This window comes from Dromiciops gliroides, chromosome 5, assembly GCF_019393635.1.
Source record: "Dromiciops gliroides isolate mDroGli1 chromosome 5, mDroGli1.pri, whole genome shotgun sequence".
In the NCBI taxonomy this organism is placed as follows: Eukaryota; Metazoa; Chordata; class Mammalia; order Microbiotheria; family Microbiotheriidae; genus Dromiciops; species Dromiciops gliroides.
In genome coordinates this window covers 51,220,259-51,242,968 of record NC_057865.1, presented here as the reverse complement: position 1 = coordinate 51,242,968, position 22,710 = coordinate 51,220,259, and the positions used below count along the sequence as shown (strand labels likewise).

General features: G+C 37.2%; 2 protein-coding genes across 2 annotated transcripts in view; one reads left to right on the top strand and one right to left on the bottom strand.

Annotated features, from left to right (window-relative positions):
- The window catches only part of ZNF804B (zinc finger protein 804B), a 576,688-nt gene that overhangs the window by 41,907 nt on the left and 512,071 nt on the right, over positions 1-22,710 (top strand). The window lies entirely within an intron of this gene.
- Positions 12,899-13,774, bottom strand: TEX47 (testis expressed 47). Its single transcript, XM_043968610.1, has one exon. The coding sequence runs from the start codon at positions 13,772-13,774 to the stop codon at positions 12,899-12,901; it is 876 nt and encodes a 291-aa protein (XP_043824545.1).

Genomic DNA, 22,710 nt, shown 5'->3' with positions numbered 1-22,710 from the left:
GGTACCACAGAAGCAAAAATTATGTTTTATGTCATAATGTTCATGGAAGGCTATTGGCATCTCCTTTCATGCCAGTGAAGACAATAGAATTTTTTAATTCAACAAGTTAACTTTTCCTCTTTCAAACAGAGTCCATGTGTCATTTACAGGAAAAAAAAAAAAAGACACAGGTCTATAGCTTTTCTGAATGTGTGAGTTGAGAATATATCAATTAGATCTTCCTTGAATCAAATAAATATAAGTTGTACAATAGAAAAATCAATTCTATTAAATAGAAATTCCATGATATTGTTGGTTTTGTTTCTGTTTTTCAATCATTAAATTGAATGTTAATGTTAGATATTTATAATTTTTTTTAAGTGAGGCAATTGGGGTTAAGTGACTTGCTCAGGGTCACACAGCTAGTAAGTGTTAAGTGTCTGAGGCCAGATTTGAATTCCGGTACTCTTGACTCCAGGGCTGGTGCTCTATCCACTGTGCCACCTAGCTGCCCCTAGATATTTATAATTTTTAAAGGTTCATTTTTTGCTTGGCCATTTTCCACTCTCGTACTTGGGTCCTAGTTACAGACAGTCCTTAGGAATGTAGGTAAAATGCTTCTTCTTGAAATTTTCATATGAGGCTTTCTGAATTTTAATATTCCTTAGTGTTTCCTTCTTATATCATATGAAATGATATATGAGGATCATAATCATAGAGTCACAAGTCTGGATTGGAAAGAGAATGGCCCTGCCCTTATGTTTTACAAAAAGAAAAGAAAATGAGGCAAATTGAGGAAAAGTAATTTGTGCATGGTCACAGAATAGAAAGCATCAGAGGAGAGATTTGAACCCCAATCCTCTTTACTCCAGAACTAACTCCCATTCTCCTGTGCTATAATTATAGGGATATTGATAGGAGTTAGACCTTTGACTTCACTGGTATAGAAAACTCATTCTGCCAATGTAAGTCTGATTTTTCTCTGCGGTGTATATTCTTATGAAACTGTTTAGGACACAGAGAGACTAAATGACTCGCCCTTGTATGTTTTAGATGGAGGACTTGAACCCCCAAATCTTCCTGACTTGGAGGCCAGCTAGCTCTCTATTATGCTACACAATAATATTGGCATTGTTAGTATCAATAATACTGTGTATTTGTATAGTTCTTTAGACTTTACAAAGAGCCCTCACGTTCTTCATCTGACCCTTACTAATACTCTAGCATTTGTTAATGAGGAAACAGATGGAGAGAAGTTGAGACTTATCAAGGATCACCCAAGCAGTGAATTGGAGAGAAAGGTCTTAAAATCACAGAATTGGAGAGTTGGAAGGACCAGTGTATAATCCTTATGTGAAAGGAATCCCTACTGTAATATAACCAACATAATGATTGTACAACTTCTGCTTAAAAACTTCCAAGGAAGGGCAACACACTTTTAGGTGGCCCATCTCACTTTTGTCCAGTACCAGGATGTGTTTCCTAAGCGACTGCCTCTTTGCAGCATCTGCCCGTTATTGCTCCTGGGTTTTGGTCCCTTTTGGGGTCAAACAGAGCTCCAGCCAAGGCCTTCTGATACAAGCATCATGCCTTCTACTCTGTTATGGTGAAGTAATCATATAATAGGACTCATTAAAAAAATACAATCGAGGGGGCAGCTAGATGGCGCAGTGGTAAAGCACCGGCCCTGGATTCAGGAGTACCTGAGTTCAAATCCGGCCTCAGACACTTGACACTTACTAGCTGTGTGACCTTGGTCAAGTCACTTAACCCTCATTGCCCTGCAAAAAAACCCCAACAAAACAAAACAAAAAAATACAATCGAAGCATCCAAATGAGTATTGTAGCTTTAAAGTACAGTAATCATCTTGAGAAACCAAAGTAGTTGTCCCAATTATGCTGGTCTAGTTGAAGGCATTTTGGGGATTTCTTTTGCAGACTTATCCTCAAAGCAGGCCTAGTAGAGCCCTGGCTTGGGATTCAGTAATTCCAGCTTTGAGTACTGCCCATCAGTAAAATGAGGGGGTTGGAGTAGATGATCTCTAAGAGCTTTTATAGCTCTGATATTGATGACTAATTTCTTTTAAATATCCTGAGTAGGGATAATCTTCATCCTTTAAGGATGGATCTGATTTTTTTTAAGTGGTCAAAAGTCATTTTGAAATAAGGTCTGTGAACTGTGGGGACCAATTTTTAATTGGTGAGTGAAAGCTAAGTGGCTCACCGCAATATTGGGGCAAGGAAGGAGACCGGCAGCCTCCCTCAAAACAGAACAAGATTTATTTTAACGAGAACGAACTTAAAAAAAAAAACAACACAAACAGGATCAGTAGGATCAAGGGAAAGTTAATATAATGGGGAAAGGGAAATTATAAGACTTGAAAAAATACCACCGCCCAGGAATCAGCTGAAAATATGCAGCAGAATGCCCATCCTTTCCAGCTTCCACCTAGAATGCTCAATTCTCCTCCCCCAAACCTAGAAACACCCCACACAGCCCCAGCCAATGGGACGGCCGCTCTGACAGTCACATGACTGCCCTCACTAGGCTTCCAATCATCATAATTTTGCCAGGCCCATGTAGGCTCATGTTGGTGTCAGCGACTGGTGATGACGTGAGGTGCCAGAGCCCTGGCAATGGCTACAACCAGTGAGTGGAGCACCATGTGGTTTGCGGAGCCCCAGGCCAGTGCACACCGAGGCATAAAAACCTCAAATAACAATTAATTCTTTACAGAATAAAGTGGGAGATGCTATTTTTGGTTTAAAAGTGACATGTTTACAAAGCAAGGAGATAATTCTTAGGTAACTGCTAAACTAGTTCTGACCCAGTGGTAGTAATGATATTCTATATGTGAAGTTTTCCCATGGTTTATAAGACACATTCAATCCTCAAAAATTAATTAAATATGTAATTTGTACCCTGGAACTGTGCTAGGTACATGGAAATGAAAGTCAAAATGAAATTGTCTTAGCCTTCACACTTACTTGATTACTAAACTCACTTATGGCTAATTTTTTTAAAGTAAAGATATTCATTCCTTTATAGATGAGCCTCATTTGAAATGATTTTTATCGTTGTCTTTGTGGGCCATCTCCACTTTGCCGGATCTCTGATTTCATGATTCATTGGTACATTTCTTTCTTTCATAATACAGGTCTCAATACCGCCATGCTTGCTTGTTCTGTGAAATTCTTATTTTTGTCCTCCCTTACTCAAAAGAGAATTGACCCAATACATGAGAGGCTTTCTTTGGATTCTTGGAATGCTTCAAAATACCAGTGCATCATTTGGGCTATTCATCAGTTGTCTCTTATGCTGGCTAAATACATGACCTACTTCTTTTCCTGCTCATATGTCTTTTACACTAATCCTCATTGTTGATAATATACTTCATCATTACAATGGAATTATGACACCCTCTAACAACATAGTTCATAACCCATCTGCCTATACAGTGCAGTGGATTGAGTGCTGGACCCTGGTTCAAAAAGTCCTGAGTTTGAATCCAAATTCAGACTTTTATTGGCTGTGTGTCTCTAGGTCAGTCACTTAACTTCTTTCTGCCTCAATTTCTTCATTTGTAAAACAGGGATGGTAATAATAGCACCAATTTCTCGGGGGTGCTATGAGGATAAAGTGAGATATTTCTAAAGCACTTCGTAAACCTTGAAGTTTTATAGACTTGTTATTGTTTTTGTCATTTTCATCCTCCTCCTCCTCCTCTGTGATTCTTGTCTATGGTGTTTTCCTCTCTGACCAATAAATTTATATAGAAAATCTACCCAGTTACTTAGAACCTCATTTCTATGTCTTTTAACTTTTTGTGGGTACCAGTGTTATTCCTTGCTCTTCCTTCATAATTAGCCTACCTCCTTTTGCTGGATGACACCTTTCTTTTTCCTGTCCCATTGGTTGCCTACAACATATTATGGTTACTACGCTTCACGAGTCACATAATAGTGTAGCAGCTGAAGTTGAACCGGAGGTTAAGGAGGACAAGTCTTGGAGTCAAGAAGAACTGGTTTCAAATCTTACTGAAATTACTTATGACCCCAGCAACGGAGTTTCTAGACTAGCAGATCTCAATCCAGATGAAAATCCAGGACCAGATCCCTTCTCATCACATTGCTCTTCTTCTAAAACATCATGCAAGTGATAACTGTCACCCTGATCCTCATTGTCTAGTCTATTATTGGATCTGTCCCAAGACGCTTTGGGTATATATCTACTCAAGATGAGCTTGAGTCCCAGGATTTTTTTCTTTTAGTTACAAAAATCAATCAATATATCTACTGTGGTTTTCTGAATACTAAACATCAAAGAATAATAGCAGGATGGTGATTTGTCCCAGCACTCTTTTTGAGCTCCATTGAATAAGATGATGAAGATGAAATAAAAATGATTGATTATTACCCCTCTCCTCCATCAATAGTTAGCCATTTCATTTTTATCTTTAGATTTTAGTACCTACTACAGGATTTTATACATAGAAATCTATACATAAGAAATCTATAATTATAGCCTTTTTTCTTCCTAATAAACCAAACTCATCGAACACTACTCCCTAGCACATACTAATCGTTTCTATCAGGTTGAGGTCCTCACTGCTGAGTGATCATTAATTTTGACTTCCTTGCCTTTCTTTGCTTATAATATTTCTTCAACTGGAAGATCCTCCTTTCCTCTTCTCCACCTATCCAAATTGTCCCCCTCCTTTAAAGGTCAAACCATTTCCTACCACCTTATAATAAGGGCTTAGACTTAGATCACTGGTGTCAAACTCAAATAGAAACAAGGACACTAAACTGTACACAGAGATCCCTGTGAATATTGAATTAGAAAAACTACATATTAGCATTCTGTACATTCTATTGTATTTTTATTTAAAAAAAAATTTCCCAATACCATTTTAATTTGGTTCAGGTCCCAGGAGTTTGGAGAGCCACGGGTTTGAGGTGACTTCTTAATATATAACCTTCTAGTCTTTCATGAAGTCTTTCCATCACCAACCTTGATTGCCTCCCTCTTCTTTTCATTCATATCTTGTCTGGACCATGAATTTTGGCATTAGATCATGTAACTTTTATGGCAAGGACCCCCGTGAGTCAAAGGATCCCCGGGAGATTTTCTGTCTTTATCTTGTTCATGTGGTCTCCCACAAGAGAGGAGGAGAGAAATCTCTTCATGACCACTATATTCTAGCAAGATAGTAGTTTGCAATATCGCAGAAAAGAAAAAAATACTTTATTTTAATTAAAAAGAGAACTCTTTTCAGAACATAAAAACACAGAACGAAATGCAGGTGAAGAAATTTAGATGCAAACTGGTCACTTTTCCTGGATTTGGGGATTAAATTAAGCAACCAAAGGACAAAGCAACAATTATAATAATTTTTTTTTTTTTGGTGAGGCAATTGGGGTTAAGTGACTTGCCCAGGGTCACACAGCTATAAGTTTCAAGGGTCTGAGGCCGGATTTGAACTCAGGTCCTCCTGAATCCAGTGCCGGTGCTCTATCCACTGCACCACCTAGCTGCCCTCAATTATAATAATTTTAACCAATATACATTTGTTTATGAAATAACTTTCACTTTTATGTAGTGAAAAATTATTACCCCAATTTTAAGGATGAAGAAATAGGATCAGAGAGAGTAAATTTTTCTCCATGGCTATTTACCTTAAATAAGTGTCAGGAGGCTTGAAGACAGCTATCCTGACCCCAACTGTAATGTTCAATCTACTACTCCAACTATGACTCTCTAAAGAAATGAATGTCGAAGGAGAAATAATATATTTCCATTAAAGACTAATTTTATCCAGTAAGCTATTCAGGTGCTTTTAGAGATAATCATTGAAGTTGACAAAGTGCTGCTTTCATTAAAATTATATAAGCAGATCCGAGAAATATGATAAAATTTGCAAATAAATGTCGACCTTTATTAAGGAAAGGTTCGGGTTTGAAAAGTGGTCAGGCAGAACCAATATTTGATTAATTGCTTCAAAAGGTAGTAAATAGAAGCTGGTAGACAATGACTAATTTCCATATTATTTGACTATGGCCAGTTAGAAATAACTCCTGCAAGAAGCCAAATAAACCAGCTGACAGCATACCTTCTGGTCATTTTCAAAGAGCTATTGTGTCCCTTGGCTTTGCAATAAACCATTAGCCTCATTACATTTCCAGATAAACATTCCCAAATGATGCTTGATTATGCAGTCTTGAGAAAGTGATTTTGAAACTTATTTGCAAAGGTCATATGTGGTCTGAATGCAGGGATCTTAGTGTGGATTTTTCACATTCAAATCTCCATGGAAATTGGTGAAGAATTGTGATAGAAATGAAATGAGTATATGAAAGTAATCTTTTTTTCTCTTCTTTTTGGTTGACGAATGCAAAGTGTACTTATGCAGATCAATTTTGAGGATGTAAAGAAGGAAACAAACCTCATTAAAATTTTAATTTCTTTTTCGAATTTAACAATTAATAAAAAAGCACAGAATTTAAAAATTCTGAGAAACTTCCTCTTCCTTAGTCACATCCGGGAGAGTGGGAGAAGTTATATACTGAAATATTTTGGCCACAATCAAGAAAAGACAGCCATTCCTAAGCCTATAAAATTAAGTAGAGAGCTATTTTCTTGATTCTTATTTATGTCCCAGGAAAAATAGGATTTATTAATAAACCAACCAAAACAAATACATTTCTAAACATAACTCTATCTTCACTTGAAGTCGTGTTAATCATTTTGTCTATTATTTCCCTTCAAAATCCAGTCTTTAATGAGAATAAATTTAGTCCTTCAAATGACTTATACTTTTTCACTTGTCTTAATTCTTTTTCTCTTGCTCCCCTCTCCTTGACTTCTTGGCTTTCTCTTTCCTATATATTGTTTTCCTAACAAATGAGACCAAATAAATACATTTTTCCAGTCTTTCCCTAACAGTGAATTTTTCTTTATACAATTAATCATATAATTATGGTATTGATAGCTGTGCATTTACTTAGTATTTTTTGATTTGCAATGTACTAGGTGTTTGATAATTAAATCAAAAGAATCTCTTCAGATTATTAGATACGGAGACCAAATAGCCTTAGAAATGCTGATAAATGGGGGCAGCTAGGTGGTGCAGTAGATAGAGCACCAGCCTTGGATTCAGGAGTACCTGAGTTCAAATCCAGCCTCAGACACTTAACTAGCTGTGTGATCCTGGGCAAGTCACTTAACCCCAATTGCCTCACTAAAAAAAAAAAATACACAGAAATGCTGATAAATGTAGAGGTTCCCTAGAACATCTTACAGCTACTTTAAATAGGCTTTTTGTTTTGTTTTGTTTTTTTTTGGTGAGGCAATTGGGGTTAAGTGACTTGCCTAGGGTCACACAGCTAGTAAGTGTTAAGTGTCTGAGGCCGAATTTGAACTCAGGTCTTCCTGATTCCAGGGCCGGTGCTCTATCCACTGCACCACCTAGCTGCCCCCTTTAAATAGGCTTTTGACAAGAAATATCTATACTGAATCTTACTGTCAGAGAAATTGCCCTATCATTATTGTACTGGTTGATCTGATCTTAGCTATCATTGGTTATTATTTTTTCATATTATCATCATGACTGCTAAACAATAAATTTTTATTAAGCATCTTCTATGTTTAATAAATCAATCAATTAGTATCTATTAAAAGTTTAGTATATGTCAGGTGGTATGCTAGGTATTGGGAATACCAATACAAATCAAGGAGCTTACATTCTAATGGTCGAGACAAAAATTACATATTAATTATATATGGTGTATATATTATACATATCATATATACACAGACAAAATTGGATAAATAAATGCAAATTAGATAAAATACAAGGTATGTTGGGAGAGGGGCACAAGTAGTTGGGTGGATCAGGAAAGGTTTAATGTAGAAGACAGTATTTCAGCTGCATCTTAAGGAAGAGACTATGAGGTGGAAGTAGGAAGGGAGTATGTTATAGGCATGATGGATGACCAGTGCAAAGACATGGAGACGAAAGATGGAATTTCTTCTAAGATGTAGAGAAAAGGCTTGTTTGGCTGCAAGTTCAGAGAGGGAAAGTAATATCCAGTGAAGTTAGGAATATAGGTAGGGGCAGCTAGGTGGCGCAGTGGATAGAGTACAGGCCCTGGATTCAGGAGGACCTGAGTTCAAATCCGGACTCAGACACTTAACACTTGCTAGCTGTGTGACCCTGGGCAAGTCACTTAACCCCCATGGCCCCTACCCCCAAAAAAGAAAGAAATATAGGTTGGGGTTAGGTGGTATAGTTTTGACAGCTAAATAGAGCAGTTTTCGTTCTTTTCTAGAAGCAACAGGAAGCCAATGGAGTTGGTTGAGTAGGAGAGTCATATGGTAGGATCTGTGCTTAGGAACAATGACTTTGGCAGCAGTGTGTAGGATGGAGCAAGATGATGAGAGACACTTGAGAAAGGAAAGACAATTAGGAGGCTGTTGCAGTAGTCTAAGTGAGAAATGATAAGAGCTGGAACTAAGATGGTATTTGAGTGAGTGGAGCAGAGATTGATGTGAGAGATGTCATAAAGTTAAGAGTAGCAAGGTTTGGCAACTGTGATCGACTATGTGGGATAAGGGACATAGTGAGGTGTCCATAATAATGCCAAGATTATTCACCTAGGATACTGGAAGGATGGTAGTATTTTCTATAGAAATAGGGATTTGTATAAGAGGAGAGGATTTGGGGGAATATCAATAAGTACAGTTTTTGAATGCTGAATCAGGATGTTTCCAGACCATCCAGTTTGAAATGTCCAATAGGCGATTGGTGATGCAGGGCTGAAACATAACAGAGAGACTGGGGGGTGGATGTGTAGATCAGAGAGTTACCTACATAGAGTTGATAGTTAATCTGTTGAGATCTGATGAGGTTATCAAGATGAGAGTATAGGGGGATATGAGTAAAGGAATATAGATCAGAAGCATAGGGAACACTCACAATTAGGAATATGATGTGGATGAATGATGAGCCAACAAGGGAGACTGAGGAGTAGTTTTACAGGTAGGAGATGATTCATGAAAGTGTTATAAAAGCCCAGAGAGAAAAAGAGCATGTAGGTGGAAAGGATGGTCAGTAGCGTCAGATGCAGCAGAAAGGTTGAAAAGGATTAGGACTGAAAAAAGACTCTTGGTTTATAATTTTAGAGATCACTAGTAATGTCGAAGAGAATAGTTTTAGTTGAGCAATGAACTCAGAAACTAGATGGCAAAGGATTGAGAAGGCAGTAAGAGGAAAAGAAGTCCAGGCAGTGGGTGTAGATGCATTTCAAGTTGTTTGGCTGAGAAAGGGAGAAAAATTGGAACGTGATACCATGAAGAGAGGGAAGAGTTTACTGACAGGTTTTTCTTTAATTTTATCTTTTTCTAATTACATGCAAAAAACAATTTTAACATTCTTTTAAAAAAAATCTGATTTTCAAATTCTCTCCCTCTCCATCCCCCTCATTTGATATAGATTATACATGTGTAGTCTTGCAAAACATATTCCTAACATTTTTAAGGATGGGTGTAGGAGCGGCGGCTCCCATATCGGACTGCACAGCCACACTGTTGCCTGTGGCTCTTCAAGGCACTGATCCATGGTCATCTGTGACTGTTGGAAGCCTACTACTGGGGGAAAGCAGTAGATTAGAAACTACTTGATAGAGAAAGGATGAAGATTTGAGAGAGGCATGCTTAAGGATGAATCTGTTGCAGAAGACTGGAGGGAATGGGGAAAAAATCCACATGCATAGCTGTTGACTGGTGAGGAGATTGGGGGAAAGAAGAGAGTGGGAGATGATATCAAGGTATTTTGAGAGGAGTAATAATAATAGCATTTTTATATAGCACCTACTATGTTCCAGGCACTGTGTTAAAACTACAAATATCATCACATTCTAACCCTACAGCAGCCCTGGGAGGCAGGTGTTATTACTATCTTCCTGATTTTATGGTTAAAGAAATTGAGACAATCGGGCTAAGTGACTTGCTTAAGGTCACACAGCTGGCAAATATCTAAAGCTGATCATTGATCTCAAGTTTTTCTAATTTGAGTACCAGAACACTGTTCTACTTAGTGGTCTCTGAAGATAATGGAAGGAGGAGCTCATGTTGAATGCCCTCATTTTTTACAATAATTAGGCAAAGTTCTTAGTTAACTGGGATGCACATACATACACAGGGAGAGAGGGAGACAGACAGAGACAGAGAGACAGAGAGAGGGAGAGACACGCAAAGGGAGAGAGAGACACAGAGACAGAGACAGAGGGCTAGAGACACAGAGAGAGAGAGAGAGAGAGAGAGAGAGAGAGAGAGAGAGAGAGAGAGCGCGAGCGAGAGCGAGAGCCAGTGCGTGACAGAGAATGAGTTAGAGGGAGAAAAGAAAGTTTAAAATAGATTCTGTGGGGACATAGGGAATTAGGGAGGAATAAAAAGGTCGTCTTGCTGCAGTGAGGGCCCAGTTGAGTTGGATAACATGAATTGTTATTGTACCAAGTCTGGAGGGTTAGGATATTACCTTTGGCTTTGTTCCGTTGTCTTGTGAGGAGGAATGGAGGTGGGTGGTGGAAGTAATGCTCTTGCTTGCCTCTGTAGGAGATAAAATGAAGTGGAAAAATGCCATCCCTACCCTCACTTAAGAGTTGAACTAGATAGGTAGTATTTAATCCAACCAAAGTAATGGAAGAATGGGTTACTTGGTATTGAAAGATTTGTTCACAATCATTTGTGACTAGGTTGATGATACTTAAAGTGCTGGGGCCTTTCTCTAGGTCTCTTGACATTGCCAAAGAGCATGAAAGCTATTTTTCTGCTCTTCTTCGGTCTTCCTGCATTGCTGTTTGAGTCCATCTCCTTTTCCAGGCATATATCTCTGTTTTAGTTTTTAAAATGTTGTACAATTCTTTATGCTTTCAGTGACCTGCAGCTTTAAAGAATGTTTTATTCTTGTTTTTTTTTTTTGTTTTTTTCCCCCTACATTACTATCAATTCTGTCTTTTCTCTCTCTCAACAGCAAAAAAGAACCCTCCCTTTTTACAAATAATTATAATAAGGCAAGACAAATGAAAACATTTACCTTGCTGGAAAAGATATGCCTTATACCACACCTGTAGTGAACCCCTTTCTACTGAGAGGTGGGAGGCATAAAATTTACTACCAGTCTTCTGAAGTAGTCATCATTCTGTATTAATGAGTGTTCTGAAGTCTCTCAATGTTTCTTTTTCTTTCTTTCTTTTTAAAAATATTCATTGTGTAAATTGTTCTCCTGGTTCCTACATCTTTAATTCTTCAGAAGCCGTGCTATTTTATGATTCTCAGATAGTTGGGATCACCAGATGAATGTTTAGATTTTGAAAGCTAAAAAATCCTAGATAGGCTCTGCCACTCTTGAGTTATAGAGTTCTAGTTTTATTTTTTTTTACATATTCTACCAGCATTTTATATCAGTATTACCAAATCAGTAGCTTAGTAGTTGTTGACAATTTAATTAATTTCAACAAGCATCCCAGCAGTTTTTCTGATACCCATTCTAAGTCCTCATGAGGAAAATTCCTTTGCTCATTCATTTTTCATTCACTCTTCAATCAATCAATAATAATAAATTTATTAAGTTCCTACTATATACCAGGCACTGTGTGAAATACTGGGGATACAACGGGAGGCAAAAGACAGTGACTGCCCTCAACTTTAGTATATACTCCTCTCTTCTGACTGTGTTTTTTTAATACATTATTTCATTAAGTTCTTTATTTGTATTAGTCATATTTACTGGTTTTAACTAATTTGGATCTTTGGATCCTTTTTGTGTTATGGATCCCTTGTGCAGTCTGGTGAAGACTAGCATTCCTTTCCTAGAATAATATTTTAAAATACAAAAAATAAAATACATAAGATCATGAAGGAAATGAATTATATTGAAATAAAGATTTTTTTTGGGTGTGTGTGTGTGTGTGTGTGTGTGTGTGTGTGTGTGTGTGTGTGTAAGATCCAGGTTTACAGACCTACTCACATCTATCTATGAACCCCTTGAAGGCCTGTGGATGCCAGATTAAGAACCCCTTATTTAGAATATCCCATTATATTCACATATCATGATTGATTCAACAACTACCTTTATTGGTCATTTAGGCTATTGCTATTTTTTGTGATTATGTAAATTGAGACTATAATAACCATTGTATACATAACCATTTCTATAACATTTTCAGAGCATATTCCCAATAAAGGAATTATTGGATCGTTGTGCATGATTCCTTTGTAACTTTTACTCTTTACCACCAGGCTGTCCTCCCAAGCAATTCTAAAAGTTTACAATTCTACCTATACCAACCTCACTCAACATTAAGTCTGACATAATCTAATTCTTGGTCATTTAGGTGGTACAGTGGATAGAGTGCTGAGTCTGAAGTCAGGAAGATTTGTCTTTGTGGTTCAAATCCAGCCATAGATACTAGATGTGTGTCTCTGGGTAGGTCACTTAAATATGTTTGCCTCAGTTTCCTCATATGTAAAAGGATCTGGAGAAGGAAATGGTAAAACACTTCAGTATCTTAGCCAAGAAAACCCCAAATGGGATCATAGTTAGAAACAACTGAACGACAGCAACAATCTAACTCGTATCTTTATTGTCTAAGTCTGAATTTATGAGTAAGTGGAAAAAATTACTATCAACATATTTTGCAAAATTTTTCATGGGAATTTTGCAGGTAGTAAAAAGGAAATAAATCTAATTGGCTCTATTATATGAATTTATTTACCTGCATCTGTGGACAAGTGACTATGCTATAAGCTATTATTCTATTTCAAGTAATTAAAATGCCCTAGATATATTGTTTTACTATGTCGACATGGCCATACTTGAAGAGAACTACGACAATCTAAAATAAGTCCATCTTTATCCTAAAGAGGTGTGGGGGCAGGCCACACGACTTCTGCATCCAGTGTCACATGAATAGGCTTGTTATACATTCTTAAAAACTCTGCGGGAGTCAAGAAGCCTTCAGCTTTGCACAGATACTTTATGATTTCTTCAGGGAGAAGAAGTTCAGGCACAAGATTGTGCAGGGTATCCCCTGGCCCTTTAGTGCCTACTTTAACATTCCTTAATAGGTACATGCCCAGTTTGAGCACCAGGGTGAGGCAGTCAGTGACCACCTCGTCTTTAGATTGGGACTGAGTGATATCTTCCAGATACATCACAGGTACGGTGACCACCGAGGTGTACCATTGCATGAAGAGTCTCGTTGGAATGTTATGAGACACAACTAAAATTTTTAGATCTTGGAGCAAAAAATCAGGTTCATTTTCATCATGAGAAACGTAGTCTTGAAGAATTCGGTAAAGAGTCCCAGTGGAGCTCTCGAGGACGTGGAGAATGGTTGTAGGATAGATAAGGATGATCCCGGTCACATTTTCTCCCAGGTGATACTTGAGTATATTTTGATATAATTGCTCATAGTAATCTGTAATTTTTTTCTTTTCCACATTTGCTGATATCTTGGCCACAAGAAACATTCTGTGAAGGAGAAATTTCTTGAATTGTAGTCTTCTTTTCTCTTCCAGAAAATGTAGGTAATTTTTTCGTGGAACTTGTGGCATTATTATTTTCTGATCATGACGTCCTCCATGCTTCATATGGTGGTGGGTGGGGTGTGTTGAGGAACCATGAAAACCATGAGACCCACGGTGGGTCCCATGGTGGGAGGCAAAGGAACCAGTACGATCCCAATTGGACTCACTGTATAGCCGTGACTCTTTTCTCTTTTGTATACTCATCTCCTTGGGTTAGCTTCTCAGTTAGTGATTCAGGTTTGTCCCTGTGTGACAAAAAAAAATAAGGAATCACAGGACTCCAAATGCTTTATCAAGATTGTTACCCAGTAAGAATTTTAGGGGCAGCTGGATGGCGCAGTGGATAGAGCACTAGCCCTGGAGTCAGGAGTACCTGAGTTCAAATCTGGCCTCAGACACTTAACACTCACTAGCTGTGTGACCCTGGGGCAAGTCACTCAACCCCAACTGCCTCACTAAAAAAAAAAAAAGTTTAACTGTAATGATAATTGGTTACTTGGTAAATGAGAGGAAACTAAAATTGGTTATGGGACTTTTTGTGGAAAGCCTTGTGCAGTCCTCTTCAATCTCAATGCCTTCCCTCTCTGATTACTCTCAATTCATCCTGAATATATCTTTTTTGTACAGTTTTTTTGCAGGCTGTTTCCCCCATTAAGCTGTGATCTCCTTGAGAACAGGGGCTGGTATTTTGCCTTTCTTTGTATGCTAAGTACTTAGCATAGTGCCTGGCACATAGTAGGCACTTAATAAATGCCAGTTCATCAATTATAAAGAGTAATAGTTTGATAAACTGTCACAACCTGCTATTCTGCATAGTTCAGGAATAAGATGAAGGGGATAATTACCAATAGAATCCAAGGGGAACAGACATGGCTAAAATCAAAAACAATATTAACTTGACCTTTTTCATTTTTCCTATCTAGTTATCTTCCCCGGTTATCTTGAAAAATTCTCTCTTGGGACTTTGTTATCCAATGAGGAATTCTATAAGCTATAGACTATATGCTAAAGAGAGAGAATGCCCATCTTTGCTTTTCAGTAGACCTATCTTTACTGATGATAGTGGACCCTCTTGATTTTAAATCTTTTGTCCAGCACATTAAAACTAAATTATGTTACTGAATTTGTACTGTGGAATGATAGAATAACTCAGACTCTGACTTTTGTTACCGGTCACCAACACCATAATTCCTGAAGTGACTTCTTTTGATCTCTTTTCCCCTTCTAAATACCTAGTGATGTTTGTTACATCTTTAATTTATTCTTCTTCCCCTTGTTTATACTCTTATTTCTGTCTTTGTTGTCGTATACCTTCAGGCAGGCTTTTTCAATTCGTTTCTTCTAGATAATTTTCTTAGATTCAGCTTACCCTTCTACTAACCTCCAACTGCCAGCATCCCAAAGTATTGCTGGTTGATCTTAGATTCCATTCCATATATTGGTGGGCCATTCAGTTGATCAGAAATTCTAGCTAGTTTTAAAGGGCCAGTACGGAGTTTACAGTATCAATTTTTTCCATGAATGTTGGGTGCACACAAATATACAAACAAATATTTTTATGCTTATTCTTGTGGTATAGGGAAAGAAGAATTTTGTTTCCTTGATGGTGGCTTTTGGTTAAGCAGACTCGGTGGATCACGCTGTTTCTCACATTCCCTGTTTGTACTGGTACTTATAAAGTTTTTGGTGTCTTCATTGCAGAATGTGATAATTCTTGGTTTTAGATACATGCTTTAGATAATATTCAAGCAGGACCCTTCCATGTTTAAACTGTAATAGTTTTTTTTAACATAAATAAATGGTGTATTTTTAAAAATATCACTGCTCCTATAAGAAAAAAAACTGATTTTTTGGTGATCTTTGTCATTTATATGATTAATCTTTTGTTATGATTTCCCTAATTTTGAGCTCTCACTGCACTTCTGGTTTGGCTCTAACGTTGTCATGGTGTTTCATTTTTTTGGATATATTTCTTTAGCTTTCTTGTGAGAATTTCAATATTTTAAAGCAGTATTCATTATTAAAACTGGCGCATTGTCCTCTTTATCTTCTTTGAATATCAAATACATATGTGTTTCGTAAAAAAGTTTGTGTGGAGTTTTTTTCTATGTTTTGGCAAAGTTCTTATAGGCATTATCTTTTAAATGTTTTGTATGATTCACATAAATCTATGCATTCCAAAGCTGATTCCTTAGGAAATGCAATTATGGTTTACTTGATTTCTTCTTCCAAAATCGGATAGTTGAAGGTCTCTATATTTTTTGGGGAGAGTTGTATTCTTTTTAAGAGATGTTCGTTAATCTTCTTCTAATGATCAGTTTTTCTTGGTGTATAATTGGCTTAGTAACTGCTGATGATTCCCTTTTCCTCTCTGTCGTGAATTTACTAAATTCGTTTTTTATTTTTATAATTTTATTTTCCTCTCCCTTCATCTGACAAACTAATGATTTATCATTTTTAAAAGTCTTTAAAAACACTTAATTTTGTTTCTTACTTAGTTCAAATGTCTTTTTCTTTTCTAAAATTTCCCATTTATGGACTAATTTTCAACACTTTTTACACTTGATGCCACTAATTTATTGTCAAGTCTTTTAAATTGTATTCTCAGTTCACTCCTGCTCTTTGAAAATTTTATTAATTTGTTTACTAAGACATTTTTTCCTGAAAACTGCTTTACTATGTCCCCCCAAATTTGGTCTGTATTTTTCTGCTGTTGTCTCTATACAATTGTATTATCTCTAATATTATTGTTTATTATTTCTATGATATTTTCCTCAACTTACCCATTATTCAAGAAATCATCATTTAATCACCATTTAGATCTATATCTTTCTTCATATTTCACTTAATTATTGTTAATATTGTTTTATATTCTAAGAAGAATGTTTATTATATTTGCTATTTTACATTTGTTTTTGATGACTTTATACCTTACCACAGAATCAGTTTTTGCAACAATACAGTAAGATGATGAAAAATGAGCTTTATTAAGATTCCTATTTAGATTAGGCATTTTTCAACAATATGTTCAATTTAAAACTTTTCATGTCTTTTGGGTTTACCCAGGTTGGAGATAGGACTATGAAAATCTGCTAATTATTTTTTGGTTAGTGACCATGTTTTTTTTTTTTTTTTTTTGGTGAGGCAATTGGGGTTAAGTAACTTGCCTAGGGTCACACAGCTAGTAAGTGTTAAGTGTCTGAGGCGGGATTTGAACTCAGGTCCTCCTGAATCCAGGGCTGGTGCTTTATCCACTGTGCCACCTAGCTGCCCCATAGTAACCATGTATTTTTAAAATCCACTCAGGTGTTATGAAATTAACTTCTTCACCACTTGGTGTATGTGCAGTTATCATATTCATTATGTTACCTTTCAGTATAATGACATTTTTACATTTATCTCTTTTGACATTATAATTTTTTAAAATCATTGCCTAATTGGAGATCCTGATTACAATAACTTTTGCCTTTTAAAAGACCCTCCTTTAGTATCTTTTATTCATTTTCTTATTCTCACTGCATGTTTGCTTTAAATTGTCTTTTCTATGCATCAAATTGTTATGTTTTGTTTTCTTATCTATTTCTGCTCCCTAGATAAACTCTGATCAAATATGTTCACCCAATTATTGCCAAACTTAACTCTTTCATATCTAGATTTCCTTGGTGGGGTTTGTTCATTCCTTCTATCTAGATTTTCTAGATTTGTTAATCACCTACTACTATGCAAGGCTCCATTCCTAGCTTTGAGAATACAGAGACAGGATGAAAAACAGTCCCTACCCTCAAGATGTATATGTTCTACTGGGAGATAAATGTGCCAACAGATAAGTAATGCTGTCCATATTAGTTCTGAGGATTGATACCCTAACTTTTCCTGATGAGCCTGAGGGCCAAATACTGAATGTCTTAAGAAAGGTGTAAGAATATCCTTTCTCAGGGCTGGTAGACACCTTTCACAAGAACTAAATACAGTGATATAGATAGTTATTATGGATTTGCAAAAAGAAATTGCTCCATGGTAGTGGTAGCTGTTGCAGAGCCTAGAAATGGTGATAATCTTCAAAGACTCTATCTATTATTCTTCCTGATCCAATGTGTAGGAGGCATGAAAGAAGGGACAGTTATTACAAAACAGGTGTGTATCCTTGAGAGTTTCAGGTTTTTAAGTATTTAAATATATGGAGAAGTATAGGAGGAAGGAGTGGAAGGGAAGTTTGTGAAAGGTAGAATGGGATTCTAGAAGGCACAGGGGAATGTGGGTATAAAGAGCATAGGAAGGAGGAAAAAAAGGAGGGGAAAAGCAGGAGTAAATGAGGACAAAGGGAAGGCAGATTTTTTATATAGGATGGGAGGCATCCCCAACTTGGAGGTAGGAAGGGAAGGTAATAAGCATTTATATAGTGACTACTACATGGCGGCTCTGTGCTAAGCATTTGATAAATATATTCCACTTAAGCTGGAAGCAGGACCTTCTCCCTTTGTCTAATGATAAAGGGATGGGGAGTTATTTTCTTTAACACCAAAGAATAAAAGAGTGGTTGTGTCTGGCCTCTCACACTATAGACCAACATTGATTAGATCCCCAGGGTCTATCAGAGCTCACATTCTGCACCATGCCCATTTCCTCAGACCAAAGTAGCAGAAGATGCAAACTTGGAAGGTAACACTGTGTGTAGAGCATGGGCTGGCCTCTCGGTTTGGTGTCTGAGACCTTATCCCTAAGGAGCAGGAGGCCTGGGCAGAGTCCCAGTGGAGATTTAAAGGTGATAAATAGATGAGGCTTTGGAAAGGTTGCTGGGGGATTTGGATTCAGAGCACTTGGGTTCAAAATCTTACCTATTTAGCTTAGGACAAATCACAACCTCTCAGAGCCTCAGTTTCCTCAGCTGTTAATTTTAAATTAGATGACTTCTCTAGATTTTCCGGACTCTAAATTTGTGACCCCCTGATCTCAAAGCAGGAAGCATTGGGAATTATTGGGGCAGCAAGTTCAGGATTTCTAATCTAGTCCTTGAGTATGCAGTGGAAATGAAAAAGCTACAGAGCTATTGAAATGATTCAAATCAGGGTGAGCTTTAGACTCTTTGGTAGCAAAGAGGAACTTTGTAAAATGAGTACCTGAGAAGGGCAGGCCTGGGCAATCCTCTCTGACCAGCCAATGTCATATAGACAATGGTAACTCCAGTGGTTATGGTCTCCTCCAAGCACCCTTGTTGTACTATGGAATCTATATTCTTTACTTATAGCTTCCTACCTAAGATTTCATTCCTATTTTGCTGTGGTCCTCCAAAAGCTTTCATTATAACTGAATCACCTAGGTATTTCAACAGGATGGGTGATTCAACAAATAAGTGATGCCAACAGGAAGCAGGTGGTGGTATCATTGATAGAACACAGGACCTAGAATCAGCAATACCTAAGTTTAGATCTGGCTTCAGATACTTACTAGATTTGTGACCCTGGGCAAATCATTGAACCACTGATGGCCTGAGTTTCTTCAAATATAAAGTGAGGATAATAGCATCTATCTCAGAGGGTTGTTGTTAGAATCAAATATGATAATGTTTATTAAGGTGCTTAGTACAGTATTATCCTGACCCTCTTCCATTACTCAAGTGTTTCAAGGTACACAATTTGTAGCCCCCTTGTTAATATGCCATGTTGTTAATTCCATATCATTTCAAAATAATAACATCAATAGTTAGGACCAAAACCCACCATAAAGATGCATGGTCACTTCATCATAATAATAGTTCATATTTATAGAATGTATATCCCTCCTTCCCCCCACCACATCCCAGTGATTTCACTGGGATAAGTAACTCTTAATGTGGAATGTGATCATCAGTCATAATTCTATCTTTTGGGGTGATTTCAGTCAAACCTCTCTTCTAGATGATAACATTAGTTCTGTGTCTGGTGACATTTTACTGAAGACTGTTACTAGGTGAGTTTAAATTGAGAAAAATATATTTGTTTAAAAACAAGACCACTGAATTAGTAATGTGGGAATACAAATGATCTCTGTTTGGCTGGTTGATGTCCTTTGTCCTCAAAGAGGATGGAAATGACATCAGTATGTTGGAGCCTAGGTGCAGTGTATCCAACTGGCTGATTAGACCGATAGGAATTCAGAATGCTCTATCTCAGGTCAGGCACAAATAAATAGTCCATGTAACCACTTGGAGTGGAGATATCCCTAAATTTAAGCATCTCTTTTTTTTTTTTTTGAGCTACTGCAATTCTGCTTCGCTCATAGAGCACAGCACCTTCTTTGATCTCAGCACACCATGCTGGGCAGTTCTTTGTCAGTATCTCCCATGTCCTGAAATCAATTCCAGAATTCTTTAGGAAGACCTTAAAAGTGTCCTTGTGTCCTTCTTCTGACCTCCATGTGAGCATTTGCCTTATGTGAGTTCTCTGTAAAAAAAAAAAAAGTCTTTTAGACAGATGTACTTTTGGCATTAAAACATGGATTATCCATCAGAGTTATGCCCTCTGCACAAGTATTGGCAATTTAGCTTGAAAAAAGGAACTCGGTGTCTGGTACCTTTTCTTGCCAGGTGATCTTCAGAATCTTCCTAAGGTAATTCAAATGAAGGTGATTAAGTCTCTTGCAATGTCATTGGTATATTGTCCAGGTTTCACAGGAATACAATGAGGTCAGCACAACAGCTCTGTAGACCTTTAGTTCGTTAGGTAGTCTAATACCTCTTCTCTTTCAGACTCTCCTTTGGAGTCTTCCAAACACAAAACTAGCTCTGGCAATGTGTGCATCAACTTCATCATCCATATGTATATCCTTGACAAATGTATTGCCAAGAGAAGTGAGCTTATCTACAGCATTCAATATTTCTCAATTTGTTGTAACCAATGATTTCACATTTGGATAGCGTGGTGCTGGTTGATGGAGAACCCATGTTTTCTTGGTGTTAACTACTGTTAGGCCAAAATTAGCACAAGTGGCAGAGACTTGATCCATACTTTGTTGCATCTCAGCTGCAGAGGTTGCATTGAGTGCACAATCATCTACAAACAAACAGACAAACAAATCATGCACCAACCCTCCCTCTACTTTATTCTTGGCTTTTGTAGCCTTTTTAAATTAAGCAATTTACCATAAGTATAGTAGCTGACCTTGGTGCCATTTTTGTCCTCATTGAAATTACCTAAAACATTGCTTGAAAGCATCATTCAAAAATCATGAGATGTTCCCTAATTGGAAAATGGTCAAAGGATAGGAACAGGCAGTTTTCAGATGAACAAATCAAAACTATCTATATAGCCACATGAAAAAAAATGTTCTCAATCACTACTGATTAGAGAAATGCAAATTAAAACTACTGAGGTACTATCTCACACCTATCCAACTGGCTAATATGACAAAAAAGGAAAATGACAAATGTGGAAAAACTGGAACACTAATGCAATGTTGGTGGAATTGTGAACTAACAACACTTCTGGAGAGCAATTTGGAACAATTCTAAAAGGCTATAAAACTATGCATATCCTTTAACCCAACAATACCATTATTATGTCTATATCCCAAAGAGGTCATAGAAAAAAGGGAAAAGGACTTACATGTACACAAATATTTATGGCTGCTCTTTTTGTGGTGGCAAAGAATTGGAAACCCAGGGGTTGCCCATCCATCAGGGAATGGTTAAACAAGTTGTGATATATGAATGTAATGGAATATTACTGTGCCATAAGAAATGAAAAGCAGGTGAATTTCAGAAAACCTGGAAAGACTTATATGAATTGATGCTGAGTGAAATGAGCAGAACCAAGAGAACATTGCACATGGTATCAACAGCATTGTTTGATGATCAGCCGTGATAGACTTAGCTCTTATCAGCAATACAATTATCAAAGACCATGCCAAAAGGCTATTATTATGTTAAACAGATTTCCACAATAGGCATGTTGTAAGAGAAGAGTCAGAACAAAAGGAAAAAAACAAAACAAAAGAAACAACAACAGAAAAAAAGAACTATGGAGTCTGAATGCAGTTTGAAGCACACTATTTTCACTTTTGTTATTGCTTTTTTGTTGTTTCTTCTTTTGTTTTTTCAACATTGATTTGGATTTCCAAATGTTTCTCCCACTCTCCTTTCCCTTCCCCTACAGCAGGCATTGAAAGGTAGGTTTAGAGGTGAGTTTTAAAGTCAGCAAAGCTAAGAGTCGGAAGTTAGAAGGACAGAACACTTCGGGAAGGGAGACAGATGACAAAAAGGGGAGGTCTTTGCTTTATGTGACAGAAAAATTTATATTTGATCCTGGAAGCAATAGGGAGACTCTAGGATTAATTGAATTTGTGGGTGATATGGGCTGACCTATACTCTAGGAAAATCTTTTTTTTGCATTTAAGTGGAGGATGGGGGAGGAGACTTGGGGTAGGGAGACCAGTAAGAAGGCCATGGCCATAATCCAGATGAGAGATGATAAGGGTCTAACAAAGATAGTGGTTGTGTGAGTGGAGGGAAAGGGATATATCTCAAGGTAGAAACAAGATTTGGCAATGGATTGGCTATATGGTATGAGTGAAACAGGAGTTGATAAATTTGTCAAGGATGTGAGCCTATGTGACTGAAAGATTGTTTCTTTGTTCTCTAGAGCTAAAGAAAAGAACAGAAGGTCATTTACCATAAGAGCCTGTTCTCCTTACTATAAAATGAAGGGAAAGAAGATAGAAGGGAAGGCATGATAATCCCCCTAGACAAGAAAACCCCTCTATGTTATTCCCAATACTTCAGATATATTCAGGTCATATCACTTTCCTTCTTTCCAGTGCCCATCATCTACTTTTAAGTCCCCTACCTGAATTTGACTTATGTGCCTCATCTGAAGGTTATTTCAGGTATAACTATTCCTTTTGAAAGGAGAGCCCAGTTTTGAGTCAAGGAGATTCAGTAATCTTTTTTTTTTAATTTAAAAATTTTTTAAAATCTTTTTTAAATGTAATAAATATTTTAATTTCAGTTTTGGATTCCAATTTTTATCCTTCCTTCCTTTTGTGAGCATTGGAATGACACTCCCTGCTGGGAGAGATTTTACAGGGAAGCTCTGCCATGAGGAGAAAGCATGTGACTTGGAAACCATGTGACTTTAGTGTCCGGAAGTTACCTGGCATCTGAAAGT